The sequence below is a fragment of the Perognathus longimembris genome, chromosome 6 (assembly GCF_023159225.1).
Source record: "Perognathus longimembris pacificus isolate PPM17 chromosome 6, ASM2315922v1, whole genome shotgun sequence".
Lineage (NCBI taxonomy): Eukaryota > Metazoa > Chordata > Mammalia > Rodentia > Heteromyidae > Perognathus > Perognathus longimembris.
The window spans coordinates 85,543,011-85,559,976 of record NC_063166.1 but is presented as its reverse complement, the minus strand read 5'-3'; the positions used below and the strand labels follow the sequence as shown (position 1 = coordinate 85,559,976).

The window sequence follows — 16,966 nt, the reverse complement described above, 5'->3', positions numbered from 1 at the left end:
TGACAGACACCACCGTGTCCCCCAGTGACAGACACCCACCGTGTCCCCCAGTGACAGACACCACCGTGTCCCCAGTGACAGACACCACCATGTCCCAGTGACAGACGCCCACCGTGTCCCCCAGTGACAGACACCACCATGTCCCAGTGACAGACACCCACCATGTCCCCAGTGACAGACACCACCGTGTCCCAGTGACACACCCACCGTGTCCCACAGTGACAGACACCACCGTGTCCCAGTGACACACCCACCGTGTCCCACAGTGACAGACACCACCGTGTCCCCCAGTGACAGACACCACTGTGTCCCAGTGACAGACACCACTGTGTCCCAGTGACACACCCACCGTGTCGTGGTGACAGACACCCACCGTGTCCCCCAGTGACAGACACCCACCATGTCCCCAGTGACAGACACCACCGTGTCCCAGTGACACACCCACCGTGTCGTGGTGACGTCCCTCCGGTCACTCAGCCACACAGCCCCCCATGTCCTCCAGGGCCACCCTAGCACCCGCTTGTTTGACAGAAGTCAGCGAAGGCCCCCCGGCCCCGGCCCCACCTTCCTGGGCTTGGGAACTCAGACTTGCGGCACAGCTCTGGTGTGGAGAGAAGCGTTTATTCTCACTGTAACCTGGCAGGTGACCCGGCCGCGGACTCCCTGGCGCCAGGAACTTCCTTTTCCTCAGCCGCCTGCCTCCAGCCGGCCAAAGAGGGGCGTCCTGGATGCAGACCCAGGCCATGCCGGGGTGGTGACAGGGCTCCGGCTCGGCTTACCTGGAGCTGGCCCCAGGCCTGCCAGGCCCCCCGTGGCCCCGGCTGGGGTTCTCGGTCGGCCCGGCGTCCTCTTCCCGCGCCCCGCGGGGATCAATGCGCAGCTGCAGCTGGTTGAAGGGGACCAAATCCATCGAACGGTCGATTTGGTTCCATTTTACCAGCTTCAGCAAAGCATTTGGCTCCCAGGTCCGTGGGGGAGAGTGGCCGATGTCCACGAGGAGGGCGGCTGGGCCGGGGGGGCCTCCAAGTGCAGAACCCGCTGAGCCTCTGCCCCCCTTCATCGAGAGCCGCCCGGACTGAGGGGCTCACCCCCACGCCGACACACACGCCCACGCCCTCGGCCCCCTCCCCCCCCCCCCGCCCCGGGCAGACTCTCCGAGGGCCGAGCCGGCCGCCCACGCAGCCTCTGCCCTTGGCGACTCGGGCAGCGCGTTCCGGTGACTCCACTCAGGGAGCGGGGCCGGGCAGGCGCGTCCCCGGTGCCCCGGGCTCTGGGTGCGCGGGGGGCGCGGACGCCGTGTCCTTGTCGCACCACGGGCAGCCGGCTCGCCCTGTGCCCTGACGGGGGGCAGCCTCGTCCTGCGAGGTGGGCACTGCCCGGGGGAGCGCCCTGCGCGGCGGGCCCCGGGCCCCCGTCCTCCCCCACAGAGCCTCGGACTCCTGTCCCACCATCCCTGGTCCCGCAGGGGAAACCCCCAAACAAGCATGGCCCTGCTTCCTCAACAAACCTCCGCCTGCCTGGGCCACACCGGCCCCCTCAGGGGGGTCGCCCCGTCCCCTCGGCTCCGCCCCAGCTCCAGGCAGGCATCGGGGCCACCCGCTCCAGACTCTGCCACTGTGTCACTCACTATCCGCTGTCCTCTGCTGCCCCCCACCTCACCCCAACAGGAAGGGGACACCGAGGCCGGCGGCACCCCGCCCAGGCCCAGCCCAGCCGCGTCCCCTTGGGCGACCGCCCCGGGGCGGCGGGGGACCAGGCCCCGACCTTCACCCCACGCGGCCCGTCCCCGCGCGGCCCCGTCCTGCCCCGCGGAACGAGCGGGTCGCCGGCTTGGGGGTTTGAGGGACGTGGCCACGGCTCAGGGAGACCTGGGACGCCGGGCTCACGGTATGGCCCCCAGACCCTGGGGGAAGACGACCAGCACCCCCTGCTCGGTTGTTCCGTTGGCTGGCAGGCGTTTCTGCGCCCAGGAGCCTCGCCCACCCTCCGGAGCCGTCCAGAGCCTCGGCATTTTTACAAGCATAGTTTTATTTTCTTCCTGAAAAAAAAAAAAAAGACACCAACAGCACAGAGGCCCCACGCGCCGCGGCTCACAGGCCAGGGCTCCACGGAGCCGCCTCTCCCGGGAGACCCCCACCCCTGAGGACTCGCCCCATGCTTCCAGGCGGGGTGTCACCCCGCCAAGCCCCCCCCCGGCCCGCCCCAGCCACCCCGGCCCGCCCCGGACGGCAGAAGCTCCAGCAGCGGCGCGGCCAGCCCCCCGCAGCGCAGGCCCCGTCCGGGCCGGAAGGCGGGGACGCCCGGGAGCCCAGCCTGGCGAGGCGCGGGCGGCGGCGTGGCGGGGGAGCCCCGGGCACGGTCCCCTCGGCCTCGCTGTTCCCCGGGTGCGCAGAGAACGAGGCCGCAGCCGCTGCCGCGTGTGCGTCTTAGGGCGCACAGTCACACGGGTTTTAAGACGTCTGCGGACGGCGCCGCCGCACGGGACGGACACTCAGCATCTTCCAGCAGCCACGGACACGGGACGCAGGCGGCCACTGCCGAGCGCACCAGCGGCCTTGTAAAAATCAGTGGGAAATTAGATGCTGCGAGAACGTAGCTTGTGTCCAATTAGTCATAAGTGGAGCAAACAGCTGCGCAGAGCGAGCCGGAGCAGGGAGTGCGGCCGGGACCCCCCCCCGAGGGCGGGGCCAGCCCCACGGGCCAGCCTGGCCCCGCAAGGCCGGATGACCACGCTGGAGAAGGGGAGGGGCGGGGAGGGCCTCCTGGACCCCTCCCGGACCCCGGAGGACGGAGCCCAGAACGTGGACGCCGACGGCTGTCCACCGAACGCACTCTAACCTCGGTCCTGGGGAGAGGGGGCCCTTGCGCTCTGGAGTCAGCGTCCCACCCCAAGGCTGGAAGTTCTAGGGGACTTCCTCGGGCTCTCCGGGCCTCGGGATCTCCAAGGGGGACTCAGGGGTTTGGCATCGAGGCGTGTGAATACCGGGCACTGGATGCCTGGCACAGCTCAGCAGGAACCCCTGCCCGCCCGCCTGGAGGGGGCTCTCCCGCACCGCATGGACGGCCCTCACCAGGACGCGCGGCAGAAGCCACACCGCCGGGTCCAGGGCCCGGCGCCCCTCGCTCCAGCACAATGGACACAGGACCAGAGCCCTTCGGGACATCAGCCTCTGCTCAAGAACAACCAGAGCCAAATCACAGACGCTGCCGGGCCGGCCGAGGGCTGAGCCGGGCTGCGCCCGAGGCCTCGCAGTGACCGGGGCCCCGGGCACAGACGCTGGGCGCCCAAGCCCAGCCGCCCACTGCCCCCCGGGCCACCCCAGCGGACGGCACCCCAGACTCTGGCGCCCCCTCCTGCCATCCCGGCTGAGTGCTTTTGTGTTTCTTACTACGGAGCTGTTAAAATTTAAACATCAGTAACCTAATATCTCTCCACACACTAACATTGCCCAGCACTCACTCGGATTTGCCCTGACATTAATTTCTGGTGCCACATTTTGGTTAATTGTCAAAATTGATCACGAAGGATTATGATTTGCCCAGTGTGTGAGTGCAGGCTGGGGTGGGTTCGCCCAGGAGTCTTCTGGGGCTCCTGGGAGGACACCCAGTCCCACCGGGCAGCCAGCCTCCAGGAAGACTCAGAGCCCAACGGCAAAGGCAGGTCCTGCGAGCTCCCCTCCACCCCGCAGAAGCGGCGTTGTTTCTCCGTATCAGCAATCCCGACTCAGACAAACGCCGGCCAGACCCACTCCACCCAAATCCTTAACTTTTCTATCTGGTCAAAAACTATTCACTGCTCACCACTGAGAAAAGTTCCACGCAGAGTGGCCCGGGTTTTTAATAAACTTGTCCACGGGAGCGTGTGGAATTGCTGAGGCCTTGGGGTGGCCGGGTTCGTCCCCGGTGGCCGGGGGCGGGGCAGGGGCTGCGGGGAGCCAGGGGCCTGGGGCGTGACCTTGTGGGGCGTGACCTTGTGGGGTACGACCTTGTGGGGCTTCTTGCTGTCCTTTGCAAAAAATGACAAGGCAGGTTGTATTATCTGTCTCATAGATAATGCTTATCATCTCGAGATAAGGCTTCCATTTCAAAAGGAGACTTGGGGGTCCCAGAGCCCTGCGGTCAGGGAGGGAGGGGAGCCCTGGAGCGGCGGGGAGCGGCTGGGCTGGCGCGTCCTGAGACGGTGGGCGCCACCTGACACCCCGCTGTGGGGGGATTGGGGGGGGACAGTGGAGCCACGAGCGTGGTGCACCTCACCTCACTGCCGGAGCTCAGCGCGCAGAGCCGGGGAGCAGGGGCAGCTAACGGGGCACCTCGGCCAGCCTCAGAACTCCGGGGGGCGCCTGCCAGCCCGGACCCCCCCCCCCACTGCGTTCTCACCCCGTCCCTGCCAGACCCTGCAGACCCTGCCCCAAGGACTGGACTCCTCTCCCGAACGCGGGCCGCTGCACCCTGGAGAAGGATCGCAGGGAACGCCCGCTCCCCCCCCCCCCCCCCCCCCGCTCGGCACCTGGAGGGGACAGGGCCGGGGGCAGGGCCCAGGCCGGGGCAGCCTCCGCCGCCCCGCGGGCGGGGCCCGGGGCTCCCGGCCTCCATGGCCCCAGGTCACCCGGGCTCGGCGTCTCCAGCAGGACAGCTGAGAACGCGGACTATTTATACCGGCCGTGGCATGCAGATGGCTCGGAGGCCATATCTGGGCATGACCAAGGCCACGCGGGCCTGCCACGGGGCCTGGCCTGGGCGCACATCTGCCCCGGGCGTCCTCCAGCCCCCCGGAGGCCCCCCGGAGCCCCCGGGACAGCTGCTGCCTCTCCTCCCTCAAGTTAAAAATACCCTGAGTCAACGTCCCCAAGCCTGTCCTCCGCACACGCCGCGCCGGCACGCAGGCCCGCCCAAGCCAGCACTGCGGCCTCCAGGAGGAGGCCACAGAGTCCAAGTTGCCTTTGGGGTCCTCCCGGGCTGGGAAATAGCCTAAGACCCCTACGCCCTGCACGCCTGCCCGCCCCCCGTCCTCTGCTCCCCTGGCTGGACACGGGGGGCTCCGCACACCCAGTGCCTCTGTGGTCCCCATCAGTCACCGCCGCCCTCAGCCCAGGCACCCCAGAGACCCGGCCGAGAGACCCAGCTGCAGGGCGGGGACCCAGCCACGCCTCCCCGCCTTCGCGGCGGCCGCTTGTGGGGAGCCGGTGGGGACTCGCGTCTGAGGAGCTGCGGACGCGGCGCCTCAGCCCTGCCCTTGGGAGGCGAGCGGCATGCACCTGTGGGCGCTGCAGCCCTGCCCTTGGGAGGCGAGCGGCATGCACCTGCGGGCGCTGCAGCCCTGCCCTTGGGAGGCGAGCGGCATGCACCTGCGGGCGCTGCAGCCCTGCCCTTGGGAGGCGAGCGGCATGCACCTGCGGGCGCTGCAGCCCGGCAGCGGCTCTGCAGAAGCCCGCCCGCTTCCCCCGCTGCGGCCGCCGCCCCTCCTCCGCCTGCCCAGAGCCCGCTCCAGCCTTGACCCCGGATACTTACCGCGCAGGTCACCCAGGCCCAGGACGCAGCCCGCCACGCAGCCTCCAGGCGCTGCCGACACCGCCCCTTCCCGAGGCCCGGCTCCCCTGGTGCAAGGCGCCCGGCGCCCCCGGCAGAGGCTGCTGACCGGCCCAGAACTGCGGACGAGGCCAGACTCCCTCAGAAAGCCCAGCGCCTCTGCCCCAGCCTCCCCACGCCCTGCCGAGGGGCGGAGAGGGCCCTGGGCCGCCCACCCACGGCGCCAGCGGCAGCCAGCAGGCCCTCTGCGGGGGGGGGGGGGGGCTCTCCACGAGGTTGCTTCACCACGCCGCGCCGCTCGTGAAAAGGACCCCCGGCTACACCACGAGAGCTCAGTTCCCCTCACACGCACGCACGCACGCACGCACACGTGTGCGCACGCCGAGGCGCCGCCGGCCCGTGCCACGCGAGTCCTCCCCGGAGCTCAACGCCAGTCCCGCCCCCGTGTGGCATCTCTCCTGCAGCGTCTCTGGGTCTGTGGGCCGTAGGGGAAAAGCACTGACCCGTTTCATCCCCGGACTCAGAAATCCCACGATTCTTGCCGCTACCACTCCTCCAACGTGGTCCAGGTAACTGTTTCATTGCTGCAGCACAAACATTTCCAGAAAGTTCTAAATGTGCAGAGCCCTGCAAAGTTCCTCCTCAGAGAAAGGAGCATGACCCTCCTCTCCAAGCGGCATGCCCACCGGGGCCCCAAACTGCAGGCCAGTCCCCGGGCATGCCCAACGGAGCCCCCAAAACACAGGCCAGTCCCCGGGCATGCCCACCGGGGCCCCAAACCGCAGGCCAGTCCCCGGGGAGCAGGGCGTTCTCTTTGACCTCCACCAGCCACATCCAGGCTGCTTCTCCCTTCTCCTGGACTGCGGCTTTACGTCCATGGTGGCGTCTGCAGGGTGATGCTAAGGAGGAGGCCACGCGCCCCTCTTGCCCACCTTGACCCACTTTGCAAAGGCAGCCCTGAGCGCCCCCACGCCGCGCCAGCGTGCGTCTCCTCCACATCCCCGCCCCGAGGAAGGACTTAGCACTGGTGCACAGGACATGTCAACCGTGCGCGCCGGTGTCCCCAGGGAAGCGGCCTGTGGGGACACACGTTAGGGAGAGGGACTCGGGTGTCCAAACAGTGCTCGTTTTCAATCCCGCAGATTGAGAGAGCAGAGGTGATTTATAACCAAGGAGGCGGCGGCAAGCTCCCTGCAAACCCTCTAGTTTTACTGCTCAGTCAAACCTAATTCCAAAACGCTAATGCTTTTATTTAAACACCACATCCTGCAATAAAGCTTTCATGTATGGCAACACATCCGGCGCGAGGCGGTGGAGCCTCTGCGGCTTCGGGTGGGCTCCGTGGCTGCAGACCCGGCTGCTGCCCTGCCCGCGGCCGGAGCTGCGAGCGAGCAGGGCGGAGCCGACCTTCCGGGGGTGCTGGGCACGGGCCCGCCGGGGCCGTCAGCCACCAGGAGGAGAGGGCCAGGGCCGTGCCACCCCCTGGCTGTGTAGCCAGAGGTCAGCAGAGAACGCAGCTTCCAGAAGGAAGGCGGTGGAAAGTCAGAGGGACCCTGAACTCAGAGACCCCACCCCCTGAATTAGTCAACTCAAGACCCCGGGTGGGAGCCGTCTAGAAGATCAGATTCGCGCTGGGTCTCTTAGTCGGAGGACCCTGGGCTGGCCTCAGCCACTCACGAAACCTGGCCGCCCCAGGCCCGGTGTGCACAGCTGGCAGGGTCTGTGCCCCCCTTAACATTCCTGACAAAGGTTGGGGCGCAGGATGAGCAGGGCACCTGCTCGGCGCAGCCAGCTGCCATGGCGGGGACAGCTGGAACACAGAGCTGACACACAGGAAAAAGCCCGGTGCGGGGGCGCGGGCCTGGCCGCGGCGCTGACCCCGGGGACCAGCCAGCCGCCCTCCCGCGGCAGCCCAGAGCCTTCCACGCTGCCTCTGCCGCAGGGGACAGTGGGAAGAGTCCGCACTCTGGATCCAGACCTTGTCCTCGTTCCCTGGGACCTCAAGGATGTCAGCCCCACCCTCTCCATGACGCGTCCAGCGAGCAGCGAAGAGCGCGGAGCTCAGCCCGCGAAGGCCAAGGGCTCTGCAGAAACCTCGCTGGCTAGCACAGCAAAAACTTCCTCCAGATGGATTTGGTAAAACTGGGAAGCCAAGGGGTCCTGGGGCCGCAAGCAGGGGGGAGGCAGCACAGACTGGGGGGCTCAGAGTATCCGGGCTCACTTCACCTTGGTGTGCCCCACCATGGACAGAGGCCCGGAAGGCACAGGCCGCCCCGTACCAGGGCCGGCAGAGCCTCTGCCCACAGCACTCCCTGCCCAGCGTCCTCTGCCTTGCCCAGTGACAGCCAGGGGACTCTCCTCCCCCGAGGGCCTCGGCCACGTGGCCATCAGCCCGCCCCTCCCTGCCCCTCCTCCTGCTCACAGCAAGGCCCTCCAGGACCCTTCGCTTGCCAGCCTGCGGGTCTGCGTCCTCCTGTTTCCGCCCAGCACGGCGCTGTCTGCTGGGGAGTGCCTCTTCCCAGACAGCCATGACGGCAATGCCTCTGGGCACCGGCGCCCACCCTCGTGCCCCGAGCCCCTGCTGGACCCAAGCAGGACCCCACGCCAGCCAGAGGGCCTCCTCCCTCTGCCGCAGTCAGCACGCTGAATATTTAATGTCTGATGAGCGCTTCCACCTGCTGACACAGGCAAAGTGGCAGAACAATGCCGGCAGGGACGTGCCGGTCCCTCTCGGGCAGCCTGGCCCAGCCCTTGCCCGGCCACGGACGGCGCGTCCGTGCGCCCACCCGCGCAAGCCCCCACCGACGCACCCCGCCCCTCAGCCAGGCGAGAGAGGTCCTGGCCTGAAATACATACTTCTTTACATTCCATAGCTTAGCAGGTCCATATGGGCATATAAAGAAGTATGTCTCCCAAGCAGGTAGATCGGCGGGCACCGGCTGCCCTGGAGCCCTGGGCACAAACCACCCCAGCACAAAGAGCGCGGCAGGCTTCCTGCCCGGCACCAGCACGGGACACCCTCCTGGCCGGCCGGAACCGGGGCCTGCCCGTCCTTCCTCTCCCAGCACCCTTTATGGCCCCCCTTACACACACACACACACACACACACACACACTTACGCACACACAGGCATGCGTATACACTGACACATGATCTAGAAGCAGACAGCGAATCCCAGAAACCCAGTCACTTTTTCCAGTAGTTGCTCACTTTGCATCGACAGAACAAGATAAGACCTTCCGCCCCCACCCAGGGAAGAAATCTGCCACAAACTTTCGGAGGAGGCAGCTCTGGTGCCTCCGCTAGTACCTCCCTCTCTTTCTGGGTCTCCTTGTCCCCATCAAGGGCAGAAACCAGGGTGCAAAGATTGAACCTCAAAGCCTGGCACCTACTCGGAGGGGCCGGCTTCTCCCGGGAGCCAGCCCCTGGGGACGGAGGGCGCGGCGGGGCGCGCGCCCAGAGCGCCCAGAGCAGACCCGGGAGCTTACCTGGACTGCTGCTGCCTTCCACCAGCAGGCCCTGGGGATTCCGGCTCCCAAGACGAGAATCGTGGCAGGGTGCTCAGCGCCTCTGTCTTGAGGATGTGAGGAAGAAATCCGACAGCCATCTGTGGGCGTCATGTCCCCAGAAGGCAGCTGGGGGACGCTGGGGGGTCCCCTGCACACTCCAGCCCCCTCCCGACCCCCCTCTCTCTCCTCCGCACCCCTAGCCCCTCTCTCTCCTTAGCCTCCGTCCCTGCATGCAGCGGAGCCCTCCTAGATGGTGGTAAGGGGCAGTGCACCCCAGTACCCGCGCACCTTGAGGGGCTGGAACCTCACCTCCGCCTTTGCCGCTCATGCCCAGCCTGTACCCGGGTTTATTGCCAAATCCAGGGGCTAGCGCCCTGGCCCTGGTGTTCCCTGGTACACCCGGGCTTTTAATGAAATGAGCCTACCGCAGACTGTTTAAATAAACTTAGCAAGTGCAAACTAAGCACTTTGGAATGTTTCATTGTATCGTTTTCCCTGCTGCGCTTTGAGATCTCTGGGGGAGAGAAGTTGAAGATCCTCTCTGCTCTCCCAACTTTGCAGGCGGGCAGTGTGAAGTTTGGAAGGAAAGACAGACAGACGGACGCTGGGTGACGCCCGGGGGGCCAGGCCCTGGGCAGCAGGAAGGAAAGGAGGAAGGCTTGCAGGCCCCACAGCACCCACAGTGAGGCTGGCAGGCCGGTGCTGGGTCCCCGAAGCAGGTGGCACTGCCGGGGCTGGGGACGCGGCCTGGGACGTGCTGGCTGGCACGCAGAGGGTCCGGCTGGGCCCCCGGCCCGGCAGGGCGCGGGAGGAGAGCCCCCACCGGCCGGTTCTCCCCGGTCAGCACGGTGGCATCGGGTGACCCTTCAAGGGGATGGCCCAGCGCGTGTCCAGACTCCGCTCACTGGACAGGGCCAGGTCGCTGCGAGCATGCAGTGTGCAGACGCGGCAAAGCACGTTGCCTGGGTTCCTAGGCCGTGGGGGACTGGGGTTCGAAGGGGGGGTGCTAGGGCTCTGAGAGGCACTCCTGTGCAGCAAAGAGCCGCCCGGCAGGGGACAGAGGCAGGCCACCCCTTCCCACATGGCTGCTGGGGTGTGTGTGTGTGTGCTTGTGCATGTGTGTATGTGTGTGTGTTTCATTTCCACACACCCGAGGAGAGGACAGTTGAGGCAGCAGCCCCAGCTCCCGGGCCTGGGCCTCCGTCCCGGCTCCCTGAGCGTGGGGAGAACAGTGCTGCCGCCCCGGGCCCCCTGGGCTCCCCGGTGCTCCTATGAATAGCATCTGGGGGCCAGCTGAGCGTTCGGGGGACACGAAGGGCAGGAGAGCCCGGCCAGCTCCCGTCGGGATTCCAGACACTTCCCAAAGTTTCCCACGGCCGTAGGAGCGTGGCAGCCCCCTCTAAGCTAGCCCGGTGGCCAGCAGGGCTGTCCAGGGCCCAGCTTCTGCCCCAGAGTCACAGGGACCCCACCCCCCTCCCCCAGGCTCCCCCCCCCCACCCCCAGGGCTGGCACAGGCGCCCTGCTGACCCCAACAGGCTGGGGAGCGGCCAGAGCCCGGCCCCTCGGCCCCTCCTGGGTGGATTCAGTAAGTTCCTAGGAACGCTGAGCCCCCTGCCGGGTGGCTGGCCCCGGCCAGGCTCACTTGGCCAGCCAAGCCCCCCTCCCAGAACGGCAGCCCCCCTCCACGCCAGCAACCAACCGCGGAGCACCTAGGGACGCCGCTTTCTTACAGAAAGCCGCATGTCAAACTTCCCGCATGCCGCTGAACGCGCCCGCCCGCCCGGCGCGGCCGCTGCTGGCTCTGCAGTTTTCCAAATGTGGATGATGGCACGCGCCGCCGAGAGCAAACTCCAGGCTCCCCGCCGGGCACTCACCTGGCCGGCAGGCACACCCCCACCGGAGCCGGTAAGTTTGCCGAGGCTGCGGCGGTCCCGGGCGGGCGGGCGGGCGGCGGCTGTGCAGGGTCTCGGCTCCCCTGGAGATGCTGCAGCGGCGGCCAGCGCCAGCCGCTCCTTCCCGGAGCCAATCGCAAATGCAGGGGTGGGGGTGGCCAAGCTCCAGAGGAGTCCGCACTTGAGGGGGGGGGCAGAGAGAGAAAGAAGACACCGGCCCCCCAGCTCTGCACCCCTGCCCTTCCCCCAGCCCTCCCGCTGCAGCGCAGACTTCACAGCAGGGAGATCTTAGGAGAGAAGGAGAGGGGGAGAGGGGGAGAGGGGGAGGGAGGGAGGGAGGGAGCGAGGAGCGAGCTGATGCAGAGTTCAGAAGCAGCAGTGCCGCACACCTTGCACTCGGGCGGCCGCTGCAGGAAGCTCCTGCACCCCAGAGCGCGAGCTAGAGGTCAGGGTAGAACAAAAGGGAAGGCCGGGGTGTGCGTGCTCACACGGGCACAGGGCCCCACACGCCACACTCCCGCAGGCCGGGGGAGGGGAGGGAGGGGAGGGAGGGCCCGCGGCCGCCGCGGCGGGAGGGTGTGGGGCCCGGGATCCCCAGCAGCCTCACCTTGGCAGTCTTATATACCCGGCCAAGCATCCCAAACACGCCGCCCGGCCCGGGCCCCCCTCGGGCCCTGCTCCCTGACCATATTTAGTCAAGCAGGGGAAAAAATAGCCCGTCAGCTGGGCCTCCGCTGGCCTGGCCGCGGGGAACGGGACGGGAGCCCCAGCCCTCGCAGAGGTCCCGGGCCTGGGCGCTGGCTCTGTCCCCTCCCGGCCCCTCCCCGGACGCCAACCCTCCCCCCCCCCCCACCATCCCGCCCTGTGATCCCCTGGCTATTTTTAGCCAAGCAGCCTCTGAGCCCCCTGCCAATCCATTCCCCGGGGTGCCCTGGGGAGACCCGAGAGCGGCTTCCTTCCGGATGCAGGACTGGGGGGAGGGGATCCGCCCCCCTCCCCGCACCCGGCGGCGGTGGGCAGAGCCCCACGCCCACCCCGAGTTCCCCTGGGTCCCCCTGGGCTTTGCCCTTTGGCCCGCGGGACCAGATCAGGTGGTGACGGGCCGGGCCGGGCTCCCCAGCCAGCCCTAAGGCATGAGGGCCGAGGTCACCTTGGACGGCAGGCCAGGCTGACGCGCCTGCACCTACCCCAGGCCCCGCACCGAGCGTGTGCGTGGGGCCGGAGAGACCTCAGATCGCTGGTGCCCGCTGCTCTTAGGCCCCTGCATCCTAGTCGCCCTGACATTACGTAAGGAGCTTGCGCCGGGATGTCCCGCAGCCTCTCGGGATTGGCCACCTGTCTCCCTCAGAACTGTGTGACACTGGGAAAGTCCCAGTGCTCCGGGGGTCACCCCCCACGTCCCCCCCAGACCCAGATGTGCAATGACAGCGGATTGCAATAACTGTGACCCACCAGGAAGACCAAAGGCAGGGCCTGTGGGGGGAGGGAGCTTCACGCCAGCCGCCCGCCCCGCCCTGTTCAGAGCTCAGACCCCAGAGGCCTTCCTCCTCTCCAGCACACGCTCCTACCCACCCACCCCCCCCCCCCCCGCCTCCTGCACTGGCAGAAGCGCCCCTTCTGTCCTGAGCAGCGGGGTGGAGGAGGGAGGCCCGGGACAGGCCCGCCCAGAGCAGCCCACCTGCAGGGAACCCCAGGACTCCAGGGAGGAGCCGCCCCTCCCCGCCTCAGCCCACCTGGGAGGTCCAGGCCAGGCCCGCAGAGGCGCTGGGAGGGAGCAGGTGGAGGGAGCAGTGGCGGCCGCAGTCACCCCGCAGGCTGCCTCACACCCGTGTCCTAGCGGGAAGGGAGTCCCTGGCCAGCCAAGCAGCCACGGCTCACAGAGGACTGGGGGGCCATCTCTTCCCAGAAAGACTTGAGAGGTGCTGGTCCCCAAAGTCCTAAAGGTCCCCAGGACATGGCCAGGAGACAGGCTTGCGGCAGGGGAGGGAGGGCCTCAGCCCCATCTGCGTGGAAACACACTTGCCAAACACTGCTGACAAAGGAGCAGCACAGGACACGTCCATACAGCAGAATATTACTTGCCCGTGAAAAGGAACACAGCTTGGAAACCTGCTTTGGGCCCCCCTGAGCCTCTGCTGCTCACCTAAGGGCTCAGGCACCCCCTCTCTGAGGACGAGGAGGTGCTGAGCAGCAAGGTCCCTGGAGACTGCACCTGTGGACTGGGGCCCCGGCAAGGTGACCTTGCACTCACCTCTGGGCCTTCAGCACCCCGTTCTGGTCCACTGAGGACAGAAGAAATGGAGGGTAGATGGATGGGTGCAGTTGTCAACTTACCCACAGCTTCCTCTGCCATCAGACAAGCGGCGGAGGGCGCCCCCTGACTGGAACCTGCCAGCCTGTTGAGCTTTGGGGTTGAGGTGAGCCTGGGGTCTTACTTAGGGAAGCAGGGCGAGGACACCCCTGCCCTTTGGGAGCTCTCCCCAGGGAACCCCCTGGTTGCCGTGGTGGGGTGACGCTCCCATGGGCAGCCAGTTCTTGGGGCTCCTCGGGGTCAGTGTCCCCCCCCCACGCGGGCTGGCCTCAGGAGCCGGGCGGAGGCTGAGCCCACTGGTCAGCAACCCGGCACCTGCGGCTTCTCGCCCAGAAAGCCCAGGGCTGGCGTTGTAGGCCGGAGCAGCCGTGGGAACGCAGGGCTCTCAGGCGGGTGGGCACTTGTTACTTCCGCCCCCGTGACTTGCTCCGCGGCTCCAGGCAGGCCCGTCGCCCCACCGGGAGGGGCACGAAGCCGCAGGGGCCTAGCTCTGCGGGAGCTGCTGGGCCCTGAGGACGCCCCACCGGCGTCCTGTTCCTGCATCCGTGCGTGGCTCAGCTCCTCTGCCCGGCGCTGGCCCAGGCACAGCTGGATTGCAGCTGGAGGGCAGGGAGGGCAGGCAGGAAAGGGGCTGGGGCCTCACCCAGGCGCCCGGACCCTCCCCTCCCCGCAGCCAGGGTTCTGCACGAGCCTAGGCAAATGCAGGCAATGTCGAGGCTCTGACCAGCCATCTGCTGCTCTTCTGCCTGGTGCAGGACACGAACCTGAGGCCCCCCAAGGACCCCAGGCTGCTCCTGGAGCGAGTCCCCAATGGGCATCCCCAGAAAGAAGGAGACAGAGGGAGAGCGTGCTCGGTCTGCTCCGGGACTTCCCAGGCCCGGCAGGCTGTACCTGCTGGGCACCTGCCCCGGAGCAGAGCCGCTGGCCAAGCGCCGGGCAGGCAGCTCAGCCCTCCGAGCCTCAAGACGGGGGCCCCGCCGGCCCTAGGAGGGGGTGCCGCGGGCCCGGGGGCGCCCGAGCACCAACGCACACGCGCGCACACGTGCACACGCGCACACACGCCTCCCGCGAAGGGAATCCTCTCTGGTGGCTCGGATGCCGGTCATATTTCACTGCCACAATGTCAGCAGCGAGCCGTTTGTTTCCAGTGATGGACGTCGGTGCAGTGTGGCGAGCGCGCTCCTGTCAGGGGGGGGTGAACATTCGGGCCTCCCGGCCCCACGCCCCGGGAGCCTCCAGGGCGAGTCCCGAGTCCCAGGGGCAGCGGCCCCAGCCCTCTGACGCCCACGGGGAAGATCCCTGCTCTGGGGAAGGACGGGCAGCTCGCCGGGGAGGGGGAGAAGCAGCAGTCCTCTGGGGCAGAGTCCACCACAAAGACTCCCCTGCCTCTGGGGGGGTCAGGGGCCAGGAGGAGGCAGGACAGGGAGCAGGGCTGGAGGGAGGGGAGACCCTGCTGTAGGTGCCCCAAGGGGGCCTCACCCCACCTTCTACTGTCACTCCTCGTCCCCGGGGAGGATTCTGGACGGCCCGCACCCCCACCCACCACAGATGGGCCCTGTGCATGGGGGCGGGGGCAGGGACAAGAAAGGGAGAGCTGGTGATCCATTGCCAGTGCTCCAGCCCTGCGGAAGTGTTTTCCTCACCTCCGGGGAGAAGGAAGCCAGGTTCTACAGAATTAGGGGATCACAGCCCCTCCCCCCCAGGCAGCATGCAAAGGGGGCAGAGTAAGGGCCCAATTCTGAGTCCTTTCGTTTTGTGGCAGTTTTGCTGTGTAGCCCAGGCTGGCCTTGAACTTGCTGTCTTGCCCCAGCCTCCCAAGTGCTGGGACTACTCTCACTGCATTTGAACACAACTGCTTCTGATGTGACGTTTGTGCAGTTGTGAAAGACGCTGTCTCCCACGGAGAGGCAGCAGCTGAGCCGATTCAGCTCCGCCAGGCCCGAGCACCCCACAGCCTGGCACAGGTGGCCACCCTCCCTGCCTTTTCCATGGATCTGCTGTCCGCCTGCAGGGCCCTTCCCCTGCCCGCCTTCCGCAGGGCCCTTCCCCTGCCCGCCTTCCGCAGGGCCCTTCCCCTGCCCGCCTTCCGCAGGTCTTCCCAAGTGGCAGGGCCTAGGCAGCAGGGGCTCAGGCAGAGGCTGTCAGCCTATGGGTAAGGGGTGTTGTCTGGGCCAGGAGGCTCCTGGAGGGACCAGAAACCTCCACCAGGACAGGCCTTGCATCCCAGCTGGCCCTGCATTCCTTCTGGGCTCTGTGGGCAGCCTCCTCCTACTGCTCTGCTGTATTTCAGCCCAGGGACAATGTGCTGGGATCCCTGTTCCTCCCATTTCCTATAGGAGAATAGGGATCTGCTGTGAGCCACAGCCCTGCAGTGCTCCCTGGTGTGAGCACTGAGCCACTGCCCTGCAGTGCTTCCTGGCGGATCTGCACTGAGCCACGACCCTGCAGTGGTTCCCTGGGAGGGGGTGCAGCTGTGCTGGACATGATGAGAGATGTGTGGGTCTGTTGGGGGCCCGTGGGGGGGGGAACATGGAAGGGGAGGCGGGCTTGGACCTCTCGGCTGTGGTCCTGTGGGGCCAGGCTGTCCTGGTGGCCCCAAGCCCTTCTGGCCAAGTTCTCAACCATGGCACTCTGCCTGACAGGCAGGGGTGGCAACCTCAGGCCCGGCCCCCCTCACCGACCCCCAGCGCCTGTGAAGCCTGCCTCTCCCCACCAGGGAAGGCCCTGGAACGACCCAGGGCTGGGCACCAAGAGAAGCCTTCCAGGAGAGGCCCCTGGGCCCCCTAGCAGCTCTGTGGGCCCATGTCAGACATGGCAGGAAGCACAGGGCCAGGTGGGCCTCCCCCAGCTGGGGGGGGAGGGACGGTGCAGCCCTGGGGGGGGGAGGGGCGGTGCAGCCCTGGGGGGGGAGGGACGGTGCAGCCCTGGGGGGGCAGGGGCGGTGCAGCCCTGGGGGGGGCAGGGCGGTGCAGCCCTGGGGGGGGGGGGCGGTGCAGCCCTGGGGGGGGAGGGGCGGTGCAGCCCTGGGGGGGGAGGGGCGGTGCAGCCCTGGGGGGGGAGGGACGGTGCAGCCCTGGGGGGGGAGGGGCGGTGCAGCCCTGGGGGGGGAGGTGAGCGCTGATCCGGGATGGCTCTAGGACCCAGGTCTGCAAGCTGCGGATGGCTTTGGCTTTTCTACCCCTGGGGGCAGCTCCAGTCAGCTCAGGAGGGGCAGGTGCGGAGGAGGCCGAGCAGGCCTTGGAGGACGCTGGAAGAATCCGGGAAGGAGGGCTTGGCCTCACCCTTCTCCTAGCGGGATCCCCCCTAGCCCAGACCTCCCTCCCTCCTGCCCATCTTCCTCTTCCTCCCCCCTCACGTGGTCAGGAGGCCCAGACAGTGGGTGATGTCAGAAGCCCGCAGCCTACAGAGGTTGCTTCTCTTCTTGTTCATGCATTTGGGTTATATTTTTCACGTCTTTATTCTCACGGTGATGTACAGAGGGGTTACAGCTTCGTCCTGATGGAGTAGGAGGGGCCGAATTTCCACCTAGGTGAGAAAGCAGTGACTTCGCCTGGGCTGCGAGGAACGCATTGGGCCAGAGGCCTCCCTGCGCCAAAGGCTGAAAGACGCGTCCTGTGGAATCGCCCGGTCCCTTCCCTCCAGATAAATCCCCCGGGGGCGGGGGGGGGGCAGAGAGGTCTGTCCCCTCCCTCCCCTCCCCCACCCTGACCCTGGGCTTGGACGCCACA

The 16,966-nt window shown here is 67.4% G+C and overlaps 1 protein-coding gene across 1 annotated transcript; it reads right to left on the bottom strand.

The window, feature by feature from the left end:
- Positions 1-2,232: 2,232 nt before the first annotated feature.
- On the bottom strand, positions 2,233-14,056 carry LOC125353781. The gene is made up of 7 exons (XM_048349436.1): positions 13,963-14,056; positions 13,547-13,837; positions 11,317-11,529; positions 10,910-11,107; positions 9,015-9,133; positions 3,072-3,170; positions 2,233-2,554 (listed from the first exon to the last, which is right to left on the bottom strand). The coding sequence occupies exons 1-7, from the start codon at positions 14,054-14,056 to the stop codon at positions 2,492-2,494; spliced, it is 1,077 nt and encodes a 358-aa protein (XP_048205393.1). The 3' UTR covers positions 2,233-2,491.
- Between the last annotated feature and the right edge of the window lie 2,910 nt (positions 14,057-16,966).